General features: G+C 41.6%; 1 protein-coding gene across 3 annotated transcripts in view; it reads left to right on the forward strand.

Moving 5' to 3' along the window:
* Window positions 1–25,858, forward strand: part of LOC120919292 (interleukin-15-like) — a 77,655-nt gene that overhangs the window by 20,637 nt on the left and 31,160 nt on the right. For 2 of the 3 annotated variants that reach the window (XM_040331392.1, XM_040331374.1), the window contains exon 2: window positions 20,070–20,234. In XM_040331392.1, coding sequence (XP_040187326.1) covers window positions 20,188–20,234 — 47 coding nt within the window. In that variant the 5' untranslated portion in view covers window positions 20,070–20,187. Of the gene's footprint in view, window positions 1–623; window positions 805–20,069; window positions 20,235–25,858 lie in introns of those variants that run through there. The other variant, XM_040331382.1, reaches the window with a different exon arrangement.

Raw genomic sequence — 25,858 nt, forward strand, 5'->3', positions numbered from 1 at the left:
AGATGTGTCAAGTCCATCTAACATACCAGAGCCGGGAGAATATATGCCCTATCCCCAAAATACTTATTTAATGAAATCCTCCAGACCAGGCAAACAGTAGTGTTAAAACCAGTCGTGTGACTGTTTCTACTTTTTACGTGGCATTCACATAAGCTTTGTGTTCTAGTGAAGCCCGATCTTTCATTGACAGGGTAGGCTATACAATCCCAGACACAATAATGCAAAGCCATTTGGCATGGGAAGAATTGGCTTATTCCTGCTTTCTGAGTAGTGGCAGTGAATTTGAATCATAGCTCCCAACTGTCCCTGATATCAAGGGACTGCCCCTCATTCAGAACAAAGTCCCTCTGTCCCTCTTTCCTCCGTTATTTTTCCCTCATTTTGGTCTGAGCTATGAAAAATGCACTATTTATTTTTCAAAAGGAGTTTCCCAGTACTAAACCTTTTATCTAATTTCTAAATTGCTGCATTTATAAATGTCAAAAGGCAATATAAAGGAATAGTAGTGGTAAAAAAAAAAAGCACTTTTTTTTGTACAATTCTCCTTTAAGGAGGGCATGGCAGGGGGCGTGTCCTATGCCTATATACTTTTGCTAATAGGTGTCCCTCACTCCCATCTCAGAAAGTTGGGAGGTATGTTGAATGCATTTAGCTTTAGCTCTGGAAGTACACTGATGAAGCTCAATTCTTCTATACATGTGTCCAAGACTTTAGGGGAGAAGGGGACATGAAGAAAATGTGGGTTCTGTACGTTGGTACACTGTAAATATACAACAGGGAAGAAAGAGGGACCTTCTGTTAAAGGTAAAGTTTAATATTGTTATACCGGATTTATATGTTTATAATGCAAACCTTTTGAGTTATTGTAATGTTTACTGTTTACATGACTTTTGGTGTTTTTCAAATTTTGGAGATTTTTATGCATTCACGAAATCTTCATGCTTAACATCTGCTAGTAGCTACAAAGTGACTATTGAGCTCTGCAAACAGGATTTTTTTTTACTGCAGATGGTAAGGAGAAAGCATAAACCATGTAAAAAGAATAAACATTATTTTATACAGCATATCATATTTACTAGACATAAACATACTGTATTTACATATTTACTAGACATAATAGACATAACATAAAACAAAAAAAAATGATGTACATACAGTATCTCATAGATTCTACGTGCTATAACTTCCACACAAACCAATCAATATACACTTAATGTTTTTTTTTTTTTGTTTTTTTTTACCAAAAATATGTAGCAGATTACTGTACATTTTGGCCTATATTTATCAAGGTTTTTTTTTTCATTATTATTGGATATGTTTTATACTAGAAAGTAAAAAAAGGATTGTTTCTTTTTCAAAATGTTTCTTTTTTTGTTTGTTTATAGTACAAACAATGAAAAAAACAGTGGTGATCAAATACCACCAAAAGGAAGCTCTATTTGTGGGGAAAAAATTATATACTGTATTTTCCGGCATATAAGACGACTTTTTGGATGCAAAAAAATGCATCCAAAGTCGGGGGTCGTCTTATACGCCGGGTACGGTTTCCGTGCAGCTGCGATCATCATAATTTCAAAGCTGCGCGCCGTCTTCTCAGCACGTCCTCGCTGTCCTGTGATAGGCGGAACAGAAATCTTCCCAGCAGCGCCTCTGTTCTGTTTTCCGCCTATCACGGATGCCTTCTCATCCTCAGACGAGATGAGAAGGCATCCGTGATTGGCGGAACATAGAACAGAGGCGCTACTGGGAAAATGTGTGTTCTGCCAATCACAGGACACGCTGAGAAGACGGCGCGCGGCTTTGAAATCATGGATGCTCGCAGCAGATGGAGACTGTCACCGGCCTGCAAAACGTGAGTGATGGCACAGTGGGGGGGGGAAAGTGGGGGCATGCAATGTGATGGCACTGTGGGGGCATGCAATGTGATGGCACTGTGGGGGCATGCAATGTGATGGCACTGTGGGGGCATGCAATGTGATGGCACTGTGGGGGCATGCAATGTGATGGCACTGTGGGGGAAAGTAATGTGATGGCACTGTGGGGGCATGTAATGTGATGGCACAGTGGGGGCATGTAATGGCACAGTGGGGGCATGTAATGGCACAGTGGGGGCATGTAATGGCAAAGTGGGGGCATGTAATGGCACAGTGGGGCTTGAAAAAAAGGGGGTAGTCTTATACAGTGAGTATATCCCAAAACCAACATTTTTCCTGGAAAGTTAGGGGGTCGTCTTATACGCCGGGTCGTCTTATACGCCGGAAAATACGGTAAATTTTATTTAAGCACAGCATTGCATGACCACGCAATTACCAGTTAAATTAGTACAGTGCCAAATGGTCATGAAACTAGGTAAAACTTTCTGGAACTGAAGTGGTTAATATTGATATTTACTGCATCTGTATGTACTTTTTGTGTGGCATTCACATAAGCTTTTTGTTCTAGTGAAGCCCGATCTTTCATTAACGGGGTAGGCTACACAATCCCAGACACATAAATGCAAAGCAATTTATGCCAGAAAGCATGTAAAATTTATGTCATAAAGCATGTAAAAAAAAGAAACATTTTATACAGCATATCATATGTAAGTGACATAAACATAATAAATACAATGAAAAATAGGAATAAAAGTAGTGTCACTGCATCTTCCCCGTGCCAGTGTTACCTGAGCAAAGTAAACAACATTTGTCCACAGGAAAATCGGACAGCAAATGTCCGATGGAGCATACAAATGGTCGGATTTTCTGACAACAGCCTGTCATCACACAATTCCCGTCGGAAAATCCGATCGTGTGTACGAGGGTTAATAGTCAGCTAGTGAAGTGCAAGCTGGCTGGTCTATTCCACCTTAAAGGGGTTGTAAAGGTACATTTTTTCCCCCTAAATAGCTTCCTTTACCTTAGTGCAGTCCTCCTTCACTTATCTCATCCTTCCATTTTGCTTTTAAATGTCCTTATTTCTTCTAAAAAAATCCTCACTTCCTGTTCTTCTGTCTGTACCTACACACCGTAATGCAAGGCTTTCTCCCTGGTGTGGAGAAAGCCTCTTGAGGGGGGAGGGGGTGAGCAGGAGTGTCAGGACACTCTCTACTTTGCAGATAGAGAAAGGAGCTGTGTGTTAGTGGGCATCCTGACACTCCTGCTCGCCCCCTCAAGAGGCTTTCTCCACACCAGAGACAAAGCCTCACATTACTGTGTGTAGCTACAGACAGAAGAACAGAAAGTGAGGATTTCTCAGAAGAAATAAGGACATTTAAAAGCAAAATGGAAGGATGAGGTAAGTGAAGGAGGACTGCACTAAGGTAAAGGAAGCTATTTAGGGATTTTTTTTTCCCTTTACAACCCTTTTAAGAGTCAATATTTTTTAAAAGGTCTGACATAGGCAAAAAGCACCTATAAGCACCTAAACTGTAGACTAGTGAAGGAATCCACAGGAATGTACAGGATCAAGATAAAATCTATATTATATGAGTGTATATAAACTTCCCCAGCACTGAGACAAATATTTTCTCTAAACAAAACTTAATAGATTTTTGTTATGCAGTCAGTTTTCAAACATGCCCTGAGGAATTTCCTGCAGGGAACACCCTTCAGCTGTATTATATGTATGTGCACAGTTTTGGCAGCCTTACGAACTCTGGCACTTTATAGTCACTAATATTTAACTTGCATATGGAAAGTGGGGATTATGACTTCATAGAAGTTACTTCCCTTAAATTCAAGCTTCAGTGTCAATAATTGTATACCCGATAACCTATATCAGATGTAATGGGGGAAAAAAAAGTACTTCCAGCGTTCATTCATTTGAAAGATTTACATCTTCTAAGTTAAGTACTGTTGTAATGACTGTGCACTGACATCATTGTTACTTGGTCGGCTGTATGGCCAAGGCTAGATGGCATCTGAGCAGAGATATATTTCCTTCATTTTATGCACATTGCTGGAATACTAGCAGTTTTCCAAGGGCAGGAGGGACATAATAAAGTCCATGAACTTGTGTGGCAAGTAGAAAAATTCTACCGAATACCTGTCCTGCATTCCCAAGCAGCTCTCTCTTCACAAAGTGAATGCACGTGTTAGAAATAGTTGCTGAGTAGTGCCAACTGTCTTCTGTCTCTGATACCTGGAAGTCTCTTCTCTGTATCAGAAGGCTACTACAGGGAGCTGCGGTGGCTCAACGCGATTGGCACTGCGCTGACAAGCCATTCACCTCTGCAGCTAGGGGTTCGGATCCCGGTCTCGGCTACATGTGAATTGAGTTTGGTGGTCTCAGCCCGGCTCCCGGTGGGCGAGGTAAGCCTGCACTTAGTACGCCCACCCCCCTCCCACAAAAACCACCACACTTACACGCACTCGAAATTGGCCCTTATAGGGAGTCCCTCTGCCCCGTTGGGCTTCAAAGCGGAGCAGGTAGGGCAGGCTGTGTGGGAGGACCCCCTCACACACCCACCATTGCCACCCGGGGCATGGAGAAAGGTGGCAGATTGCCTCTGGGGGAGGCCTGCCTACTCCCAACTCCTGCAGTCCGGCTCCTCTCTCGAGTACACGCACAAAATACACTTTAAAAAAAAAAATGAGATAAAAAAAAAAGAAGGCTACTACAGCATCTCTGATAATTCAGCTGTGAGAAATTCAGTAGGCTGCATCACAGCACAAAGCAACCTGCTGCTTCCTCTTTTTTTGGACATTGGACAGAGGCTTTTTTCAGTGCCTGGTGCTGAACGGCAGAAAGGGTTCCAGTAAACAGCCGACTACTGCCACTTTTTACAGTAAGTGGCGGGCAATGAGTGCACAGTGGGCTCCATCCACACACTACAAACATCATGGGTACACCCCTGAACTCAGAGTCGCTGGTCATCCTGGCCAGCACTGAAATGACCTCTGTATGCCTAACCCAGCCTTTTTTAGGCTGCAAAAAAATCCCAGAGCGTCTCCTTAGCTAAAAATCGACAGTTGTTTCTAGTTCTACAAAATAACCCCATCGTTTAACCACTTGAAGCCTTTTCTGGAACGTTTGGTTTAAAAGTTTAAATTAGGATTTTTTGCTAGAAAATTACTTAGAAGCATCAAACAGACAGTTTTATATATATATATATATATATATATATATATATATATATATATATATATCTATATATATATATATATATATTTTAGCATAGACCCTAGAGAATAAAATGGCAATTGCTGCAATATAAATTGAACCATCTCGCATTTCAACAATGAAAGCCACTTATAAATGACTGTAGTAAGAGACCAGCACATACACCGGCCGCTGTGTTGCCAATTACTCTCTGCTATCTTCTCAGTGGATGGTGGACCGTACATTCAGTAAGTAATAAGTAAATTAATGGATTCCATGGTCTATTAGTTATTGGTTTTACTCCTTTTTTTTTCATGCTTTTTCAATAAAATTTTCAATTTTGCTCAATAATAAGCTTTGTTTATGAATAAAAAAGTGATCAGTGCAACTTTATAATAGTTAAAAAATCACATGTATGTGCTAAACTGACTAATAAATCATATGCAAATATCTGCTGTGAAAAATAAGCAATATATCAAACTGTGCAAAATAAACAAAATGTCAAAATGACTGTGCAAATAAGCAATAACAAATCCGAAATGACTCGGATAAGTAAAGTGCTGAAATAACGTCCACAATACCTTTGTAAACAAAGTGCTAAAGTGACTGTGATGAATGTGATGTTAAAGCGGGGGTTCACCCTGTTAAAAAAAAAAAAAATGTTTTTTTTTATTAGACCATTACATTCGGCATCGTAGCGCGAGCTACGGTATGCCGGTCTTACATTTTTTATCCCCGTACTTACTGTGCTATCGATGATTGAAGATTCCGGGGAATGGGCGTTCCTATGGTGAGAGAAGGTGATTGACGGCCGGCCCTGGCACGTCACGCTTCTCCGGAAATAGCCGAAATAGGCTTGGCTATTCACGGCGCCTGTGCATAGCCTGTGCGCAGGCGCCGTGAAGAGCCGAGACCTACTCCGGCTGTCTTCGGGGAGCGTGACGTGCCAGAGCCGGCCGTCAATCATCCTCCCTCTCCATAGGCACGCCCATTCCCCGCGGGAGTCGGATTCTTCAATCATCGATAGCACAGTGAGTACGGGGATTAAAAATTTAAGACCGGCATACCGTAGCTCGCGCTACGATGCCGAATGTAATGTTCTAATGATGTGAAGGAGGGTGAACCACCGCTTTAAAAACAGTGGGGTAGATTCAGGTAGGGGCGCGCACTGATACGGCGGCGCAGCGTATCGTCTTTACGCTACGCCGCCGTAAATTACAGGAGCAATCGCTGTATTCACGAAGCACTTGCTCCGTAATTTGCGGCGGCGTATCGTAAAAGGGGCCGGCGTAAGCGCGCGTAATTCAAATGATCCGGTAGGGGGCGCGGATCATTTAAATTAGGCGCGTTCCCGCGCCGAACGTACTGCGCATGCGCCATCCCTAAAATTTCCTGACGTCATTGGTTTTGACGTGAACGTAAATGGCGTCCAGCGCCATTCACGGACGACTTACGCAAACGACGTAAAATGTTTAAATCGCGACGCGGGAACGACATCCATACTTAACATTGGCTGCGCCTCCTAATAGCAGGAGCAGCCTTACGCCAAAAAAGCCTTAACGCAAACGACGTAAAAAACGAACGCCGGGCGCACGTACGTTTGTAAATCGGCGTATCTAGAAAATTTGCATATTCTACGCCGACAACAACGGAAGCGCCCCTAGCGGCCAAAGTTATATTGCACACAATTCTACGCCGCCGCAATGAAGTTACGTTGGTGGAGGAAGCCTATTTTTTCAGCGTAACTGCCTTTGTGAATCGGCATAACGCTACGCGGGCGCAGTATCTCCAGATACGCCGCCGCAAAAGGTACCTGAATCTACCCCAGTGTCTTCTATAGGGAATCTTCGTGACTACCACTCAATGCTCTCTGGATTCTTATCCCAGTAAGGAGTATATATAGCCTTGATTCATTTTCTTAACTGGGGGAACGGGGGTAGATCTCCCGATCTTTAACTCCAGTAATGGCAGGTGGTGTCTCTCCAGGTTATATGTTCCAAATAAGGATGATTGCTTCCAAACTCCCCAGCCTGATTTATTCGCAGGAGTCAAGCAAGGAAAAAGTAAAAAAACAGCAGAGGAGTACAAACTATGGCGTTGCAGATGCCTCTTACTTCACTTGCAGTTTGTTTGGTATCCGGCCACTCCCTATGCATTATGTCACAACAGGTGACTTCATCAGGTTCCCCTTTTACTATTAGAAAGTTGCGCTGATCACTTTTTTATTCAGTAGTACCAATTTATGTGCACTGTGTACACTTTAGGTCTAGCAGCAATTCTCTACGTTACTATTTAGATTTATTCACTTGATAGCGCAAAGGACCACATTTTCCAATAAGCTTTGTTTGCCATTGGTTAATCCGCTTTCTCAACCTATCTTGGGGTTTTACCCCTTGGATTAGGGTGGCTTCTTTCTCTTTGGTAGATCTTTTTGGTTATTATGGCAACACTTAACAAGTGATTAGGCATAAATAGGCCAATACTTTTTGATTTCCTAGCCTTTCTTTTTTCTATTATGATTATAAAGTATTTACCTGCAGAAGTACTAACAATTAAGTCATAATATAAAACATTTTTTATTACTACTAGTGTTGTGTAATGGGGTAGGACATCAGCCCTTTAACCCATTATAGCTTGACACACGTGGCCCACTGTAGTCTTTTATTATGGCACTCCTCAGGGTTCCCAGCATTTCATCTGTAGGGGGGACACCCTGAGAGTGACCCAGCCTGGTGTTACCAGAAGCTTCAGGCCCTCTTGCCCCCACTTCCCCCCCTGACAGCAGTGCAACCCAGGGCACAGGACAGTTTTTTTTTGCTGCTTGTTTTCTTAGGGGTTTTTTTTTTTTTTTTTATTGTTGTTTTTAGCCTGTGAGTTTTTTGTCTTGTTTTGTAGACATCTGCGCATTAATGACGTATTTACTTTTACAGTATATTGAATTGTTTGTTTTCATGTGTATTATTTCAGTTTTATGTATAATGGTGCAATGGCATCTACTAACCATGTAGAGTCTGATAAAATTGATTTTGAAAATGAACCCATTGCACCTTATCACTTACTACCTGATATTTTCTCATCTTTTCATCTTAATTTCTTTGCTTGTATGCGTGTGTGTATATGCTTCCGAGCTGTGTGTGTCTATGGAGTCGCGCACCATATACACACACAATGGGACAGCCCCATCACCACTTCCTCCTCTCTGCATTTAATTGACAACAGCAGGAACCAATGGCTCCTGCTCCTGCCTGTGTCCCTCACTTAAGAGGAAGAAATGCCTTGTAATAGGAATAAAAGTGATCAAAACATTTATTTTTGGGGAAAAACATGTCAAACTTAAATAAATAAAGTAAAATGAACAATAACAAAAATTTAAAAATGTTTAAAGCGCCCCTGTTCCCGTGTACTCGTATACAGAAGCGACCGCATTCGTAAGTCCCGCCCACATATGAAAACGGTGTTAAAACCACACATGTGAGATATCGCTGCGAACGTTAGAGCGAGAGCATCAATTTTGGGCCTAGACCTCTTCTCCAACTAAAAAGATGTAACCAGTGAAAACATTTAAAGCGTCACCTATGGGGATTTTTAAGTAGCGAAGTTTGGCGCCATTCCACAAGCGTGTGCAATTTTGAAGGGTGACATGTTGGGTATCTATTGACTCAGCGTAACTTCATCTTTCATATTATGCAAAAACATTGGGATAACTTTAATGTTTGTTTTTTTTTAAAGCACAAAACCGTTTTATTTCCAAAAAAAACGCGCGTGATAAAAAGTTGCAACGAATGCCATTGTATTCTCTGGGGTTTTTGCTAAAAAAGCATATATAATGTTTTGGGGTTCTATGTAATTTTCTAGCAAATAAATGATGATTTTTACATGTAGGAGAGGAATGTCAGAATTGGTCTGGGTGTTCCAGAACACCTGATGGTGCTCCCTGCATGTTGGGCCTCTGTATGTGGCCACGCTGTGTAAAAGTCTCACACATGTGGTATCACCATACTCGGGAGGAATAGCAGAATGTGTTTTGGGGTGTAATTTGTGGTATGCATATGCTGTGTGTGAGAAATAACCTGCAAATATGAACATTTTGTAAAAAAAAAAAAAATCTTGATTTTTCAAAGAATTGTGGGAAAAAATTACAGCTTCAAAAAACTCACAATGCCTCTTTCTAAATACCTTGTAATGTCTTCTTTCCAAAAAGGGGTCATTTGGGGGGTATTTGTACTTTTCTGGCATGTTAGGGTCTCAAGAAACGAGAGAGGCCGTCAGTACTTCAGGTGTGATCAAATTGATCAATTTTCAGTAATTGGTACCATAGCTTGTAGACCCTATAACTTTCACCCAGACTAAATAATAACCAAATTTGTTTTACCAAAGATAAGTAGCAGTATACATTTTAGGCCAAATTTATGAAGAAAAATTACTTTTTTGCAAAATGTTATAATAGAAATTAAGAAAAATTCATTTTTTTTTTACAAAATGTTCTTTATTTTTTCATTTATAGCGAAAAAAAATAAAAACCACAGAGGTGATCAAATACCACCAAAAGAAAGCTCTATTTGTCGGGAAAAAGGGACAAAAAATTTCATTTGGTTACAGTGTTGTATGACTGAGTTATTGTCATTCAAAATGTGAGAGCACCGAAAGCTGAAAATTGGTCTGGTGATTAAGGGGGTTTTCGTGCCTGGTGGTCAAGTGGTTAAAGACTAGCCCAAGGCTACTGGGAGTAGTGATGTAAACAGTTAAAAGGTCAGGACAGCGCTCAAGGCTTGCAATGAAAATGGTCAGATAGTGGTGTCTACCAATAATTACCGATAGTCTTGAATGCAAACAAATAATTCTTTGGTAAATAAACAGTTAATGTCATTTATTCCAAACTAAAAGACTACAGAACAATGTATTCAATGTAAATGAGTAACAGCAAGCAGTGCCAAATATCACTGTGTCTGGGCTGTGATGAAAACGCACACTCACATAACAATGGGTGGGGCATGTGGGATGATGTGTCTAGGCTGGGTGAGTCGGTGCACCATGGTTGACACAGGAATTGGCCCCTGGCTTCCTTCCACAAGAAATGGCCCTCCAATTGGAATGCGAGTGTATTAATCACAGCCTAGACACATGATATTTGGCACTGCTTGCTTTTATTCGTTTACATTGATTCAATTGTTCTGTGGTCTTTTAGTTTGGAATAAATTACATTAACTGTTTGTCCACTGGAGAATTTTTTGTTTGCATTCAAGACTAATTATTAGTGAACACCACTATCTGCCCATTTGCATTGCAAGCCCTGAGCACTGTCCTGACCGTTTACATTGACAGAGCTCTGTCCTCTCTTCCTCCTCTCTGATCAGTGGGTGTGACTAATCACAGCCGGTAGGCTGGTGGCGCATGTGTGCGCCCCCTACCCTAAAGTGGCAGATCACTTACTAGATACACGATCCAGGACGGGAGAGCGGATTTATAGCGTACATAGGCAGATCACCATTCTGTCTCTCTGTAGGATGATCGGCAGGTGCCAGCAGACATTGATAGCTAGATTCACAAAGAGTTACGCCGGCGTATCAGTAGATACGCCGTCGTAACTCGGAATCTAATCCGTCGTATGTTTAAGTGTATTCTCAAACTGAGATACACTTAAACCTAGCCTGCGCCGTCGTATCTTAGCTGTCTAGTTCCGCCGGCCGCTAGGGGCGTGAACGCTGATTTACGCCTAGAATGCGTAAATCAGCGAGATACGCAGATTCACGAACGTACGCTTGCCCGTCGCAGTAAAGATACGCCGTTTACGTAAGGCGTTTTCCGGCGTAAAGTTATTCGAACAAATAGCTGGCCTAGTCAATGTTAAGTATGGCCGTCGTTCCCGCGTCGAAATGTGAAAAAAATGTACGTCGTTTACGTATGTCGTCCATGAATGGGGCTGAACGTAATTTACGTTCACGTCAAAACCAATACGTCCTTGCGGCGTACTTTGGAGCAATGTACACTGGGATATGTTCACGGACGGCGCATGCGCCGTTCGTAAAAAACGTCAATCACGTTGGGTCATGAGTAATTTACATAAAACACGCCCCCTCATCCTCATCTGAATTAGGCGCGCTTACGCCGGCCCATTTATGCTACGCCGCCGTAACTTAGGAGGCAAGTGCTTTGCGATACGCTACGCCGCCTCAAAAGTGAGCCGCCCTACCTGAATCCAGCTATGAGTGTGTAATCACAGCGGGAGCAAGCCAACGGTGGTGCACAATTGTGTCCGCTACAAGGAAGGGTCACATATATATACCATACACTTACAGCCTGCATACATTTATGGCCATACACTTACAGCCTGCGGGCTGATTGAAAGAAACCTGAAAGATTGTAAACAGCATGGATATAGGAATTTTCCCTGCCAGCTATTGTAATCTGACAGCGGCACCCGCATCTGTCAGAATACCCGGCGGTGACTGCATCTGATTGGACACTGTTCAGCTGACAACTTTCCACTTGTCTTCTTGGTCAAAAGTCAATTGAACAGTCAACTTTGATCGATCTAGGAGGTGTTGTTGACAAGGACACCCTTGGCTTGAATTTTGTTCAATTTCTGATGAAATTTGAGCCGTGTAAGCCGTTTAAAGGCTGAACTGAAGGTATGGATTTTATGATATAGTTACATTGGTCCAGCTTGGTGTAATGTAAGTATACTATGCCATGCCTGTGGGACTGCTATGGAAGAAGAGAATCACTGTAGTAGTCGCTGCTACTAAATTGATCCTTGCTGTCTTCTGGAAACATTATTTTCTTTTTAAACGGTTACATCAGTGGGTTCGTTACTAATTTAAAAACAAAATGCTTCTTTTTTTTTTGCCTTTGGTGGGTAGTGTCTCTTCAGGCTATTTTCTGCTATTTCTTCCTAAGTCATCAGTGTCTCCTGAGCGCAATAGATAAGCATGCACACTATGATTAAAAACAAGTGTAAACCGCACACACGCTGCATACGAAAACCATAGCAACAAGATGGTTATCTGGGGACACTGTTCTTTATACAGCTATAGAGTAAAAAATACAGTAACTTCTCAGTGTTATAATTAGTAGACATGTGCACACTGAAATATTTTGTTTCGTGATTTCGCTTTCGTCCAAAAAATAAATGTATTTAGTTAATCCCGAAATTCGTTTTTATTTATTTAGTTTTTCGTTAAAAAAATGCATTCGTCCGAAAATCCAAATTAAGGTTGAATCTGTCATTGCAGGCTTATGGGGCCAAATCCTCAAAAGAGATACGACGGAGTAACTACTGTTACTCCGGTCGTATCCCTGGTCCTAACTATGGAACTGATCCACAGAATCAGTTTCCCATAGTTAGGACAAAGATCCGACATGTGTAATTGAATTACACTGTCGGATCTTAGGATGCAGTACCGCATCCGCCGCTGGGTATGCAAATTAGGACTTACGGAGATCCACAAAGCTTTTCAGCTTCGTTTTTTCTCCGTAAGTTTTATTTTGCAAACGCAAAATTAGGGCTGCTTTTACAAGGTGTAAACTGTTTACACCTTGTAAAAACAGACCTTTCTTGCTCGCGACGCGATTTTTTTGAAATTTAAATTTTTTTTTTGGCGCCGTATCTTTTTTTTTACCCGACGCAACTTTATTGTCCCGTCGCAATCCACAAAGCCCGACGTAACGTAATTTCGCGCTATGCACGTCGGGAAAATGACGTCACGAGCATGCGCAGTACAGCCGGCGCGGGAGCGCGCCTCATTTAAATGGTAATCGCCCCCTGGAGAAGAGGAACGCCTTGCGCCGGCCCGATTTAAGTTACACCGCTCAAAATTTCTAGGTAAGTGCTTTGTGGATCGGGCACTTGGTTAGAGATTTTGCGGCGGTGTAACTTAAATGGAAAAAGTTACGTTGCACCGGGTTTTTGAGGATTAGGCCCTTTGTGTCTGTCGAATGTTCTAAGAAAAAAAAAAGATGATTCAACAGAATCTTAAAAAAAATAATTATTTTGACTCTTCATGTCTCTCTATGTCGAATCTTCATGTCTCTCTATGTTGAATCTTATAGCTAGATTCAGTAAGAGTTCGGTCGGCGTATCAGTAGAATCTGCGCCGACCTATGTTTAAGTGTATTCTCAAACAGAGATACGCTTAAACATATCTAAGATACGACGGCTTGCGCCGTCCTATCTTAGGTTGCAATATTTAGGCTGGCCGCTAGGTGGCGCTTCCATTGCGGTCGGCGTAGAATACAGTATGTAAATCAGTAGCTACGCCTATTCACGAACGTACGCCCTGCCAACCGCAGTACATTTACGCCGTTTCCGTAACGCATTATCAAGCCTAAAGTTATTCCATCTAATAGATGGAATAGTAATGTTAAAGTATGGCCGCCGTTCCCGCTTCGAAAATTTAACGTCGTTTGCGTAAGTCGTCCGTGAATAGGGATTTACGTCGTTTACGTCCACGTCGAAATTAATAGGCCTGTGCGGCGGACTTGGCCGCAATGCACACTGGGAAATGTAGGCGCCCGCCGCATGCGCAGTTAAAAAAAAAAATGTCAATCACGTCGGGTCAAGCCTCATTATCATAAAACACGCCCCCTCAGACAAATTTGAATTAGGCGCCCTTACGCCCGCCCGCTTTAGGCTACGCCGCCGTAACTTAGCAGGCAAGTACTTTGAGAATCAAGTACTTGCCTCGCTAACTTACGGCGGCGTAGCCTAAACACGCTAAGCTACGCCGCCGCAAAGTTGCGGCCATCTCTTTGAATCTAGCCATTAATGTCTCTCTATGTCGAATCTTTTCTCTCTATATCGAATCTTTTCTCTCTATGTCGAATCTTTTCTTTCTATGTCGACTCTTCTTCATGTCTCTATAATGTCGAATCTTTTCTCTTTATGTAGAATAATATTGGACAAACAGAGTTAAGGTTAGGCACATTCGACTGCAACGAAAACAAGCATTTTTTTATGTCGGATCTTTCGGTTTTCGTTGTCTGTGCTTTCGTTATCGTTTGTTAAAACGATAACGAAAATACCTGAAATTCGGACGAAAGTGCATTCAGACGAAAACGAATGCACATGTCTAATAATTAGTGGGCTAAGGTTTTGTACAAAATTACCTGATCCTAATTTATTAATTGAATTTTTTTAAGTACTTTTAAATTTGACAACTAATAAAGGGTATTGAATGTATTGTTGTAGTTGTAGTAATCTGTAAACTGTAGTATACAATTTAAGCACATTTTGTAATATTTGGCATATTTGATTATTTATATTTTATGCAACATTCAGTTCATTTGGAGCACTTTTTGTGAAAAAGGGTTCTTGGTGGGCCACTGAGCAAATAAGCAGATAAAAATGGCCAGTGAGAAATGTGATCATTTGTTTATTACGTAAAGCTGCCATTGACAGCTTGGGTTTTGGCCAATTCCTGGTGAATACAATAGCTGGAAGTGGAGACTGCTTCACGGGGGGGGAGAGAAAATGTAGCCTGAAAAACGAATTAATTAAGATGCAGTAAATATTTAAGAAAACCAATGCAGCCACTACACCAGGGATATGCAATTAGTGGACCTCCAGCTGTTGCAGAACTACAAGTCTGCAACAGCTGCAGACTCTGTAGGACTCACAGCCACAAACAATCATGACACCCAGAGGCAGAGGCATGATGGGACTTGTAGTTTTGTAGCAGCTGCAGGTCCGCTAAATGCATATCCCTGCACTACACTATTCAGAGCTGCTAAGCTGCAATATATTTTGTTTTTGGGATCAGATGTCCTTTAAAGGGTTAGTCCACCTTTCCAAAAAAAAAAAACTGCCTATGCAGGTAAGGGGCACCTGTGTGTATATGGAGTGCAATGTGTGTGGCAGCAATAATTCACACAGTTGGGTGCAACGTAAAACTTGCATTGAGGCAATGTAGCAACGGTTTACAAAAAAACAAGTAGGAAAGCTACCCAGCTGGGTGTACTCACAGTTTCCAACAATGTGAAGGAGCAGATTTCAGCTGGACTGACAGCTTCTGTTGAGAGGGGGCAGAATGCAGCCTGGCCATCTTGTGCCCAGTCTAGAAGGTGTCCAAAAGGTGTCATCAGGAAACTTGCCCTAGAGCTAGTACTGTTCCTCATAGGCGGGTTACCTGTCCCTACTCTACCAACTCGCCAAAAAGTGCGCCAAATCTTAAAAAGGCTCTGCCTTACCCAAGATGGTCACCAGAGTCACATAGGGTGGCAGCATCCTATCAGATCGCTTCCCCAGTGACCAAGGAAGCCATAGAGGAGACATGTTTCTCATAACTTCCTCCCATCTGCAGTGTCGCTGCAGATAGCACCACCTGCAGTGGAGACAGTAGACTGCACCTGCCTACATGTAGGTAAAAACAAATGGTGCAGCTTTGACTAAAGTTAAAGCGGAAGTAAACCAATCAATTTGATCGTTTCAAAAAACAGTTAACATTTCCGGCATGCCGGAAATGCTTGCTGTCACATTAGTTGTGCTCTCAACCAAACTGTCAAACCATCCAATGGCTGGTGACATAATGGGTCAAACAAAGGCTAAGATGGCAGCTTCCTTGGCAGAAAATGATAGAAGGGTTTACTTCCACTTTAAATACTGCCCTTGCTGTAGGTTTGGGCCAACTATACTAAAGTTAAATAATGCCCTTGCTATGGGTTCAAGCCATTTGTATATATAATGAAGCCTGGCTGAAAAACTCCCAGAGCTGGCATAATCCCGCCCTGCCTTGTTGCTAGGACATTGCTAAGACATGCTCTAGTGTTACTTCTCCCAGAGCTCCCAGAGCTTCTGTGACATAGGAGAGAAAACATGTGAGGGGGTTTCAATCGACTGGGGGTTTAAATCATTATTTAACTTTGTTCAAAGCTGCACAATTTGTTTATATCTACAGAGACCCCTTACCTGTATAGGCAGTTTTTTTTGGTAAAGGTGAACTAACCCTTTAACTGAACATTTTATAAGTGAACATTCTCTACATTGTTGCAATCACTATTGAAATCAATCAGATTTTTCTTTATTAAAGTGGAGGTTCACCCGAAAAGTTAATTTTTAACCTTAGATTGAGGCTCATTTTGTCTAGGGGAATCGGGTAGTTTTTTTTAAAATCAAAGCCGTACTTACCGTTTTAGAGAGCGATCTTCTCCGCCGCTTCCGGGTATGAGCTGCGGGACTGGGCGTTCCTATTTGATTGACAGGCTTCCGACAGGCTTCCGACGGTCGCATCTATCGTGTCACGATTTTCCAAAAGTAGCCAAACGTCAGTGCGCAGGCGCCGTATAGAGCCACACCGACGTTCGGCTTCTTTCGGCTACTCGTGACGCGATGTATGCGACCGTCGGAAGCCTGTCGGAAGCCTGTCAATCAAATAGGAACGCCCAGTCCCGAAGACCATACCCGGAAACGGCGGAGAAGATCGCTCTCTAAAATGGTAAGTACGGCTTTGATTTTAAAAAAACTACCTGATTCCCCTTGACAAAATGAGCATCAATCTAAGGTTAACATTTTTTTTTCAGGTGAACTCCCGCTTTAAGCAGATAATAATCAGTAGACTGACATAACATTACAAACAACTGACATTTATAACATACACAATATCAGAGTACAGGCAGCATGGAAACAATAAGGACAAACCAAAACCCATGGAAGTCCAAAAACAAGAGGGGAGAGAGGAGCCCACCTAAGGCGAAGTCCACAGTTGCCACACCTTATCAAATTTCCAGGATCAACCTATGCTTATATACGTCATCTTGTATAGTGGCAGTGCAGCATTAATCATAGCTAGCCAGGAGGACACAGATGGCGGATCAGGAGAAGGCCACTTACAGACAACTGCCTTTTTTGCATAATACAGCAAATATGCAATAAGCAGTTTGCAGTGATGGGACCTTTGTTCATCATCCGGTATTCCCAGAAGGGCCAGCTCTGGTGACAGGGGGAGTGACGCATCTAGTTTAAAGGGGTTGTAAAGTTGTTTTTTTATTTTCTAAATAGGTTACTTTAAGCTAGTGCATTGTTGGTTCACTTACCTTTTCCTTCAATTTCCCTTTTTAATGTTTTTTTTCTTTGTTTTCTTTGTCTGAATTTCTCACTTCCTGTTCCTCCACAGTAAGGTGTTCAGTAAGCTGTTCTAAATGACTTTCCACCGCTCGGATGATGGTGGAAAGCTTACTGAGGAGAAACAGGAAGTGAGAAATTCAAACAAAGAAAAAAAAAACATTTAGAAGGGAAATTGAAGGAAAAGGTTAGTGACCCAACAATGCACTAGCTTAAAGGAACCTTTTTAGAAAATAAAAGACAAACCTTTACAACCCCTTTAAGATTAACCAGGTCAAATACCTCCCTCCAAAAGACCTGTACCTTGTGGCACTCCCAAAGCATGTGTATTAGAGTACGCGGCTGAGTCAGGCAGCGAGAGCAACGGGGGTCCCTATCTGGGTAGATCCTGTGACTATTGAAATCTTTAGAATGGGTTTACTAAAGGCAATAATGCAAGCATTACACCAAAAAACTGAGGTCCTTTTTACAAAGGTAGACCTGAACAGAAGAAGCATCTATGTGCAGGTAGATGAAAAGAGATGTGAGACTGTTTATATACAATTACCTCCAAGTTCATCCAGGTCCGGATAAAAAAATAGGAAAATGCCTGCATCCTTTGCCATTTTTAAAATGAGACAGATAGGTGGTAGTCTGGTAAAAATGTGCGCAAGTCCATCCGACTGACCACAGATCTAAAATGGGTCCATAAATCTTCACCAGCCATAACTAAAAGGACATGGATGTTGCAAATGCGTGAAAGGTGCTTTATTGTTTCTTTATCATCAGTCTCCTTGCATACATTAACCACTTTATTACTGGGCACTTAAACCCCCTTCGTGCCCAGACCAATTTTCAGCTTTCAGCGCTGACGCATTTTGAATGACAATTGCGCGGTCATACAACACGGTACCCAAATTATATTTTTATCATTTTTTCCCCACAAATAGAGCTTTCTTTTGGTCGTATTTGATCATCTCTGCGATTTTTATTTTTTGCGCTATAAACATAAAAAGACAGAAAATTTTGAAAAAAAACACAATATTTTTTACTTTTTGTTATAATAATATCCCAATTTTTTTTTTTTAAAAATTAAAATTTCCCTCAGTTTAGGCCGATACGTATTCTTCTACATATTTTTGTAAAAAAAAATCGGAATAAGCGTTTATCGATTGGTTTGCGCAAAAGTTATAGCGCCTACAAAATAGGGGATAGATTTATGTATTTTTTTTTTAACTAGTAATGGCGGCGATCTGCGATTTTTTTGTGAGACCTGCGATATTGTGGCTGACATATCGGACACTTTTGACACAATTTTGGGACCATTCACATTTATACAGCGATCAGTGTTATAAAAATGCACTAATTACTGTATAAATGTGACTGGCAGTAAAGGGGTTAACGCTAGGGGGTGAGGAAGGGGTTAAATGTGTGGCCTGGGTGTGTTCTAACTGTGTGGCGGAAGGGGGGTGACTGGGGGAGGTGACCGATGCTGTGTCCCTATGTACAAGGGACACAGATCGGTCCTCACTCTCTGACAGCACGTGGAGCTCTGTGTTTACACACAGAGCTCCACGTCCCTGCTGTGTTACCAACGATCGTGTGTACCCGACGGACATCGCGACCGCCAGGCACACGCATCGGCTTCCGCCGGGCACGTTGTTTCCCCGCTGCGCGCCCCCCAGCGGCGCGCACGGGGAATGACAACAACAGGACGTCTAAAGACATCCACTCGCCACTTGAGAGCCGCACTGTGGACGTCTTTTGTCCATAGCGCGGATCCCAAGTGGTTAAAAACTAAACCCAGCATTAAAGAACTGGTAATGTATTGGGGGGGGGGGGGGGGGGGTGAACCCATGCTGTTTTTTTTTTATTATTAAATTTATGTGTTTTGCCGAGCCCCGACAATTCATTACAGACATGAGTAGTTTTAAATGCCTTTTTTTCTTTTAGAAATGTAATTTTGCTGCGGGACTGTTCTAAACACAGGAAAAATGTGCCACTTTACAGGCATACTATAGACACCCCCCAGGTACGAAATTTAAAGGAATATTTCACTTTTATTGTTTCACTTTAAGCATTATTAAAATAACTGCTCCCGAAATAAAGGCCGTTTTTTAAACTTTTTTTTGTTTGCATTGATACATGTCCCCTGGGGCAGGACCCGGGTCCCCAAACACTTTTTATGACAATAACGTGCATATAAACCTTTAAAATGAGCATGTTAATATCCCATAGACTTTGAAAAGGTGTTCCACGGCTTTCGAATTTGCAGAGAAAAACGCAAATTGTTTGCTATTCCGTGAAGAGGCGAACACCCGATGTTGGAGTCACGTTGACTCCAATATCGGGCTCATCCCTAACCATGAATGAACATGTCCTGTGTGTTGGTGGTTGCTGTGTTAGGTTGAAATCTAAAGTCCTCTGCCCCAGGATACCCTCGGTGCTGTATTCTTCTGGTGCTGTGGGGGTTATTATGAGTATCTGCAGCTGTGACAGATACTCATCAAGTGATGTCAATGCCCTCCCCACCGTCACTGTGTTCCATTCATAAAAGCCATATTATTTCTTTCCACATTGAAAAGCGCTCTATGAAGGGAGGTCGGCCAGATGAACGAAAGGTCCGACTCCTTCATTCGTAGACTTGTCATTGTAAATATCCCTACACCTACCCTTCCTATCCCTGTAGTACTCTACAATGTGCCAGTAAATATAGACAACAGTCTTTAATATTGCTCTGCCAAAGTACATTTTGCTTTCCTTCCAAAGAAAGTCATTGCATAACATTGATTGTTTCAACAATAATAAAGAGTTACATAGAGTTTACACAAAGGCATTTATTTTGAAATATGTATCAAAGGCAATGACGTGTTGGCAGATTCCAATTCGTGAAAATAATCCGCTTCTGTGTGATCATAATATTTACTAAGTCATGCTATTATCTTTTTTTACTCAGCCTGTTGGCTCGAATAAACACTTCCTTACTGGATGAAAATCTGCAAGACCTCTTCTGTCTCCTTCAAGATGAATACCATAGATCATGGCCTAATCTTACCCTAGCTTTGTGTCAATAAATGTATCACTGGACTGTGCCTACAATCAGCATCATTTTAATTTTCAGGTAAGTGTCACTATTAAAAATGAGTTTAGACTTATTTTAGTTACTCGTTCTCAATGTTTAACGCTAAAGCTGTCATTTTATACAAATATATCATGATAACTTTGCATCTAACCCTATTTTGAACCTACGTTTTCTTTCTCTGTAATAAAGGTAAGTTGTACAGTACCTTGAAAAAGTATTCATACCCCTTGACATTTTCCACATTTTGTCAGGACGGGAAAAAAAGTCCTGCAAGCAGCATCTTTGGGGCGGTGCGGGAGCAGTATATATCGCTCCTAAAATGCTCTGCCTATTGAAATAAATGGGCAGCACTGCCAAAGTGTCTGCAAGTCGCTAGCAGATGTTAAAATCGCCCCAGTAGTGGCCGAAAAGCCCCACTATAACAGCGGTAAAGTGCAGCTAAAACTAGCAGCGCTTTAACGATAATGCCGGTGTTCTGTTGAGAAATGCCCTCTATCGAGAAATGCCCGGCAAGCGCAGCGCATGCTAACATTGAAAAACCCACCCTTCAGTTGGCTAACCCCCCCTCCCCGAAAACACGTGTAGGAAGAATAGCAGTAATATATTTGTTTAGGAGATGTGTTTGAGTTCCGTGAAAAATTCCGCCCCATCTTAGCAGCACTGCCCATCATTACAAAATACGCCCCCTTCATGTAGGCATCCAACCCTCATGCGCACCCATCATGAACAAATCCGCCCCTTATAGACTTGCACGAGCATCGGGAGCGCGTGGCCCAATGTCGGCTATAAGTACCCTTAGGGTTGTTGGAAGGTGAACCTCTGCCCAGTCTCAAGTCTTTTGCAGACTCTAACAGGTTTTATTCTAAGATTGACCTGTATTTTGTATTTTGTATTGATGCTGTTTGTTCACTAAGGTTCTCTAACAAGCCTATAAGGGCTTCTCAGAACAGCTATACTTATACAGAGATTAAATTACACATGGGTGTACTCTAATTACTAATTAGGTGACTTCTGAAGGCAATTGGTTCCACTATATTTTAGTTAGGGGTATCAGAGTAATGGGGCGGAATACAAATGCACACCACACTTTTCAGATATTTATTTGTAAACATTTTTGAAAACTATTTATCACAATTATGTGCCACTTTGTGTTGGTCTATCACATAACATCCCAATACAATACATTTACATTTTTGGTTGCAACATCACAAAATGTGGAAAATGTAAAGGGTTAGGAATACTTTTATGAGGCACTGTATATTAAATGTTTTATTATGTGTTGTTTGTGGACTTAAAGTGATTGATTGAAAAGTAAATAACAAACATGCAGGGCCGTCATCAGGAATTATGGGGCCCCTTACACAGCTTGGCCCCCTGGAGCCGAAGAAATAAAGTAAAATATATATATATAAATATATATAAAAAAAAGGGGGGTTTTTATAAAAAGAAATTACAAAAAAGGTGGGTTGCCATCCGGGACCTCTGGGCCCTTTAATAAAAATACAAAAAAAAGAAACCCCTGGGCCCTTTAACCACTTACCCCCCGGACCATATTGCTGCCCAAAGACCAGAGACCTTTTTGCGATTCGGGACTGCGTCGCTTTAACAGACAATTGCGCGGTCGTGCGCCGTGGCTCCCAAACAAAATTGGCGTCCTTTTTTTCCCACAAATAGAGCTTTCTTTTGGTGGTATTTGATCACCTCTGCGGTTTTTAGTTTTTGCGCTATAAACAAAAATATAGCGACAATTTCGAAAAAAAATAATATTTTTTACTTTTTGCCATAATAAATATCCCCCAAAAATATATAAAAAACATTTTTTTGCTGCCCAAAGACCAGAGACCTTTTTGCGATTCGGGACTGCGTCGCTTTAACAGACAATTGCGCGGTCGTGCGCCGTGGCTCCCAAACAAAATTGGCGTCCTTTTTTTCCCACAAATAGAGCTTTCTTTTGGTGGTATTTGATCACCTCTGCGGTTTTTAGTTTTTGCGCTATAAACAAAAATATAGCGACAATTTCGAAAAAAAATAATATTTTTTACTTTTTGCCATAATAAATATCCCCCAAAAATATATAAAAAACATTTTTTTTCCTCAGTTTAGGCCGATACGTATTCTTCTATATATTTTTCGTAAAAAAAAATCGCAATAAGCGTTAATTGATTGGTTTGCGCAAAAGTTATAGCGTTTTCAAAATAGGGGGTATTTTTATGGCATTTTTATTAATATTTTTTTTTACTAGTAATGGCGGCGATCAGCGATTTTTTTTCGGTACTGCGACATTATGGCGGACACTTCGGACACTTTTGACACATTTTTGGGACCATTGGCATTTTTATAGCGATCAGTGCTATAAAAATGCATTGGATTACTATAAAAATGCCACTGGCAGTGAAGGGGTTAACACTAGGGGGCGGGGAAGGGGTTAAGTATGTCCCTTGTGTGTTCTTACTGTGGGGGGGGGTGGACTCACTAGGGGAAACACTGATCCTCTGTTCATACATTGTATGAACAGAAGATCAGCATTTCCCCCGCTGACAGGACCGGGAGCTGTGTGTTTACACACACAGCTCCCGGTCCCCGCTCTGTAACGAGCGATCGCGTGTGCCCGGCGGCGATCGTGCCCGCCGGGCACACGCACGGGAGTCGGGGGCGAGCAGGGCGCGCACGCGCCCGCCTCCGGTGGCGCGCACGCGCCCCTAGTGGCGGCTCAAAGACCTGACGTAGTATGACGTGCTCTCGCCCAGGAGAGCCGACCTGCCCCTGTAGAATGACGGCGGCTGGTCGGCAAGCAGTTAATAAAAAAAAAAAAAAAAAAAAATATATAAAAAAAATTAATAAAAATAAACAAACATTTATAAAAAAAAAAAAAAAAAAGGGGGGTTGCCATCCAGGGCCCTGGGGACCTCTGGGCCCTTTAAAAGAAAAATAAAAATAAAAAAAATAGATAAACAAAAATAAGAAAATAAACATTTATATATTAAAAAAAGGGGGTTTGCCACATGGGGCTCTGGGGACCTCTGAGCCCTTTAATAAATATATATATATATATATATATATATATATATATATATATATATATATATAAAAATAAAAGAAATAAAAAAATATATAAAAAAACGTTTTTGGCCTTGCACCCATCTTTAGTGTTGTGTGGTCTGTATAGGGTATAAAAAAATAAGTAATTAATATACAATACATGACAACTTTATTGCATGATAACAAATATTGGCAGAGAAACTGCTACGTGCTTACCTAATCTACTAAAAACTGAATAAACCGAGCGCGGCCCATAAGTCCTGATACTGGGAGGAGCAACCAATTCAGCAATCCCAGTGGTAGCCAGATCCACCGAAGTGCAGATATTAGATAGATATTAGATCATTAAAGCAACCATCGACAGATCAGAATCTGTAAATTGGTAAGAAACAGCATAATAGCACAGTAATACTGGCTCAAGCTGAAATCAGCTTAATGAGCCATGCTATCCAGATTAGGGTCAAAGAATAATATTGCTGTTCCTATAAATACCCCAGGGTCGACACGCATATGGATAGATGTGGACATACGTGACTACTAGAAGAGGATTACTTAAATAGACATCCCAAAGCTGTGGAGATATGTATATACAGTATATATATATACAGTATATATATATATATATATATATATATATATATATATATACAGTGATGAAAATAAGTATTTGAACACCCTGCTATTTTGCAAGTTCTCCAACTTGGAAATCATGGAGGGGTCTGAAATTGTTATCGTAGGTGCATGTCCACTGTGAGAGACATAATCAAAAAAATAAAAAATCCAGAAATCACAATTTATGATTTTTTTTAACTATTTATTTGTATGATACAGCTGCAAATAAGTATTTGAACACCTGAGAAAATCAATGTTAATATTTGGTACAGTAGCCTTTGTTTGCAATTACAGAGGTCAAACGTTTCTTGTAGTTTTTCACCAGGTTTGCACACACTGGGGGAGGGATTTTGGCCCACTCCTCCACACAGATCTTCTCTAGATCAGTCAGGTTTCTGGGCTGTCGCTGAGAAACACGGAGTTTGAGCTCCCTCCAAAGATTCTCTATTGGGTTTAGGTCTGGAGACTGGCTAGGCCACGCCAGAACCTTGATATGCTTCTTACAGAGCCACTCCTTGGTTATCCTGGCTGTGTGCTTCGGGTCATTGTCATGTTGGAAGACCCAGCCTCGACCCATCTTCAAAGCTCTAACTGAGGGAAGGAGGTTGTTGCCCAAAATCTTGCAATACATGGCCCCGGTCATCCTCTCCTTAATACAGTGCAGTCGCCCTGTCCCATGTGCAGAAAAACACCCCCAAAGCATGATGCTACCACCCCCATGCTTCACAGTAGGGATGGTGTTCTTGGGATGGTACTCATCATTCTTCTTCCTCCAAACACGGTTAGTGGAATTATGACCAAAAAGTTCTATTTTGGTCTCATCTGACCACATGACTTTCTCCCATGACTCCTCTGGATCATCCAAATGGTCATTGGCAAACTTAAGACGGGCCTTGACATGTGCTGGTTTAAGCAGGGGAACCTTCCGTGCCATGCATGATTTCAAACCATGACGTCTTAGTGTATTACCAACAGTAACCTTGGAAACGGTGGTCCCAGCTCTTTTCAGGTCATTGACCAGCTCCTCCTGTGTAGTCCTGGGCTGATTTCTCACCTTTCTTAGGATCATTGAGACCCCACGAGGTGAGATTTTGCATGGAGCCCCAGTCCGAGGGAGATTGACAGTCATGTTTAGCTTCTTCCATTTTCTAATGATTGCTCCAACAGTGGACCTTTTTTCACCAAGCTGCTTGGCAATTTCCCCGTAGCCCTTTGCAGCCTTGTGGAGGTGTACAATTTTGTCTCTAGTGTCTTTGGACAGCTCTTTGGTCTTGGCCATGTTAGTAGTTGGATTCTTACTGATTGTATGGGGTGGACAGGTGTCTTTATGCAGCTAATGACCTCAAACAGGTGCATCTAATTTAGGATAATAAATGGAGTGGAGGTGGACATTTTAAAGGCAGACTAACAGGTCTTTGAGGGTCAGAATTCTAGCTGATAGACAGGTGTTCAAATACTTATTTGTAGCTGTATCATACAAATAAATAGTTAAAAAATCATAAATTGTGATTTCTGGATTTTTTTTTTGATTATGTGTCTCACAGTGGACATGCACCTACGATGACAATTTCAGACCCCTCCATGATTTCCAAGTGGGAGAACTTGCAAAATAGCAGGGTGTTCAAATACTTATTTTCCTCACTGTATAGAGGGGATTTGACCTCGTAGAAAGATCCCATATATACTAGTTGGAACCCCCCAGAGGATACATATAATATATAACAGCAATACCAAAGCCAAAAAACTAAAGAGCTAACGGCTGGGCTAATTAATGTTATAACTCAAAATAATCAAGCAAACTAGTCCTAAATGGTCCGTGATTGGACAGGGCCAGGAGTGCAAAGCCTTGGATAAAGCAGACTATTGAAAGCAAGTATAAGTACCTGTAAATTAAATAGCGTAGTAGCTTGCAAACCGCAAGTAAATTAGGCAGTCCAAAAAGCGTGAGGTCTCCAATGGGGTGCCTAACAGGAACTGGTGCTTCCGCCCTATGGATGGCGTCTGACAGAGGA

The sequence above is a fragment of the Rana temporaria genome, chromosome 1, assembly GCF_905171775.1.
Source record: "Rana temporaria chromosome 1, aRanTem1.1, whole genome shotgun sequence".
Classification (NCBI taxonomy): domain Eukaryota; kingdom Metazoa; phylum Chordata; class Amphibia; order Anura; family Ranidae; genus Rana; species Rana temporaria.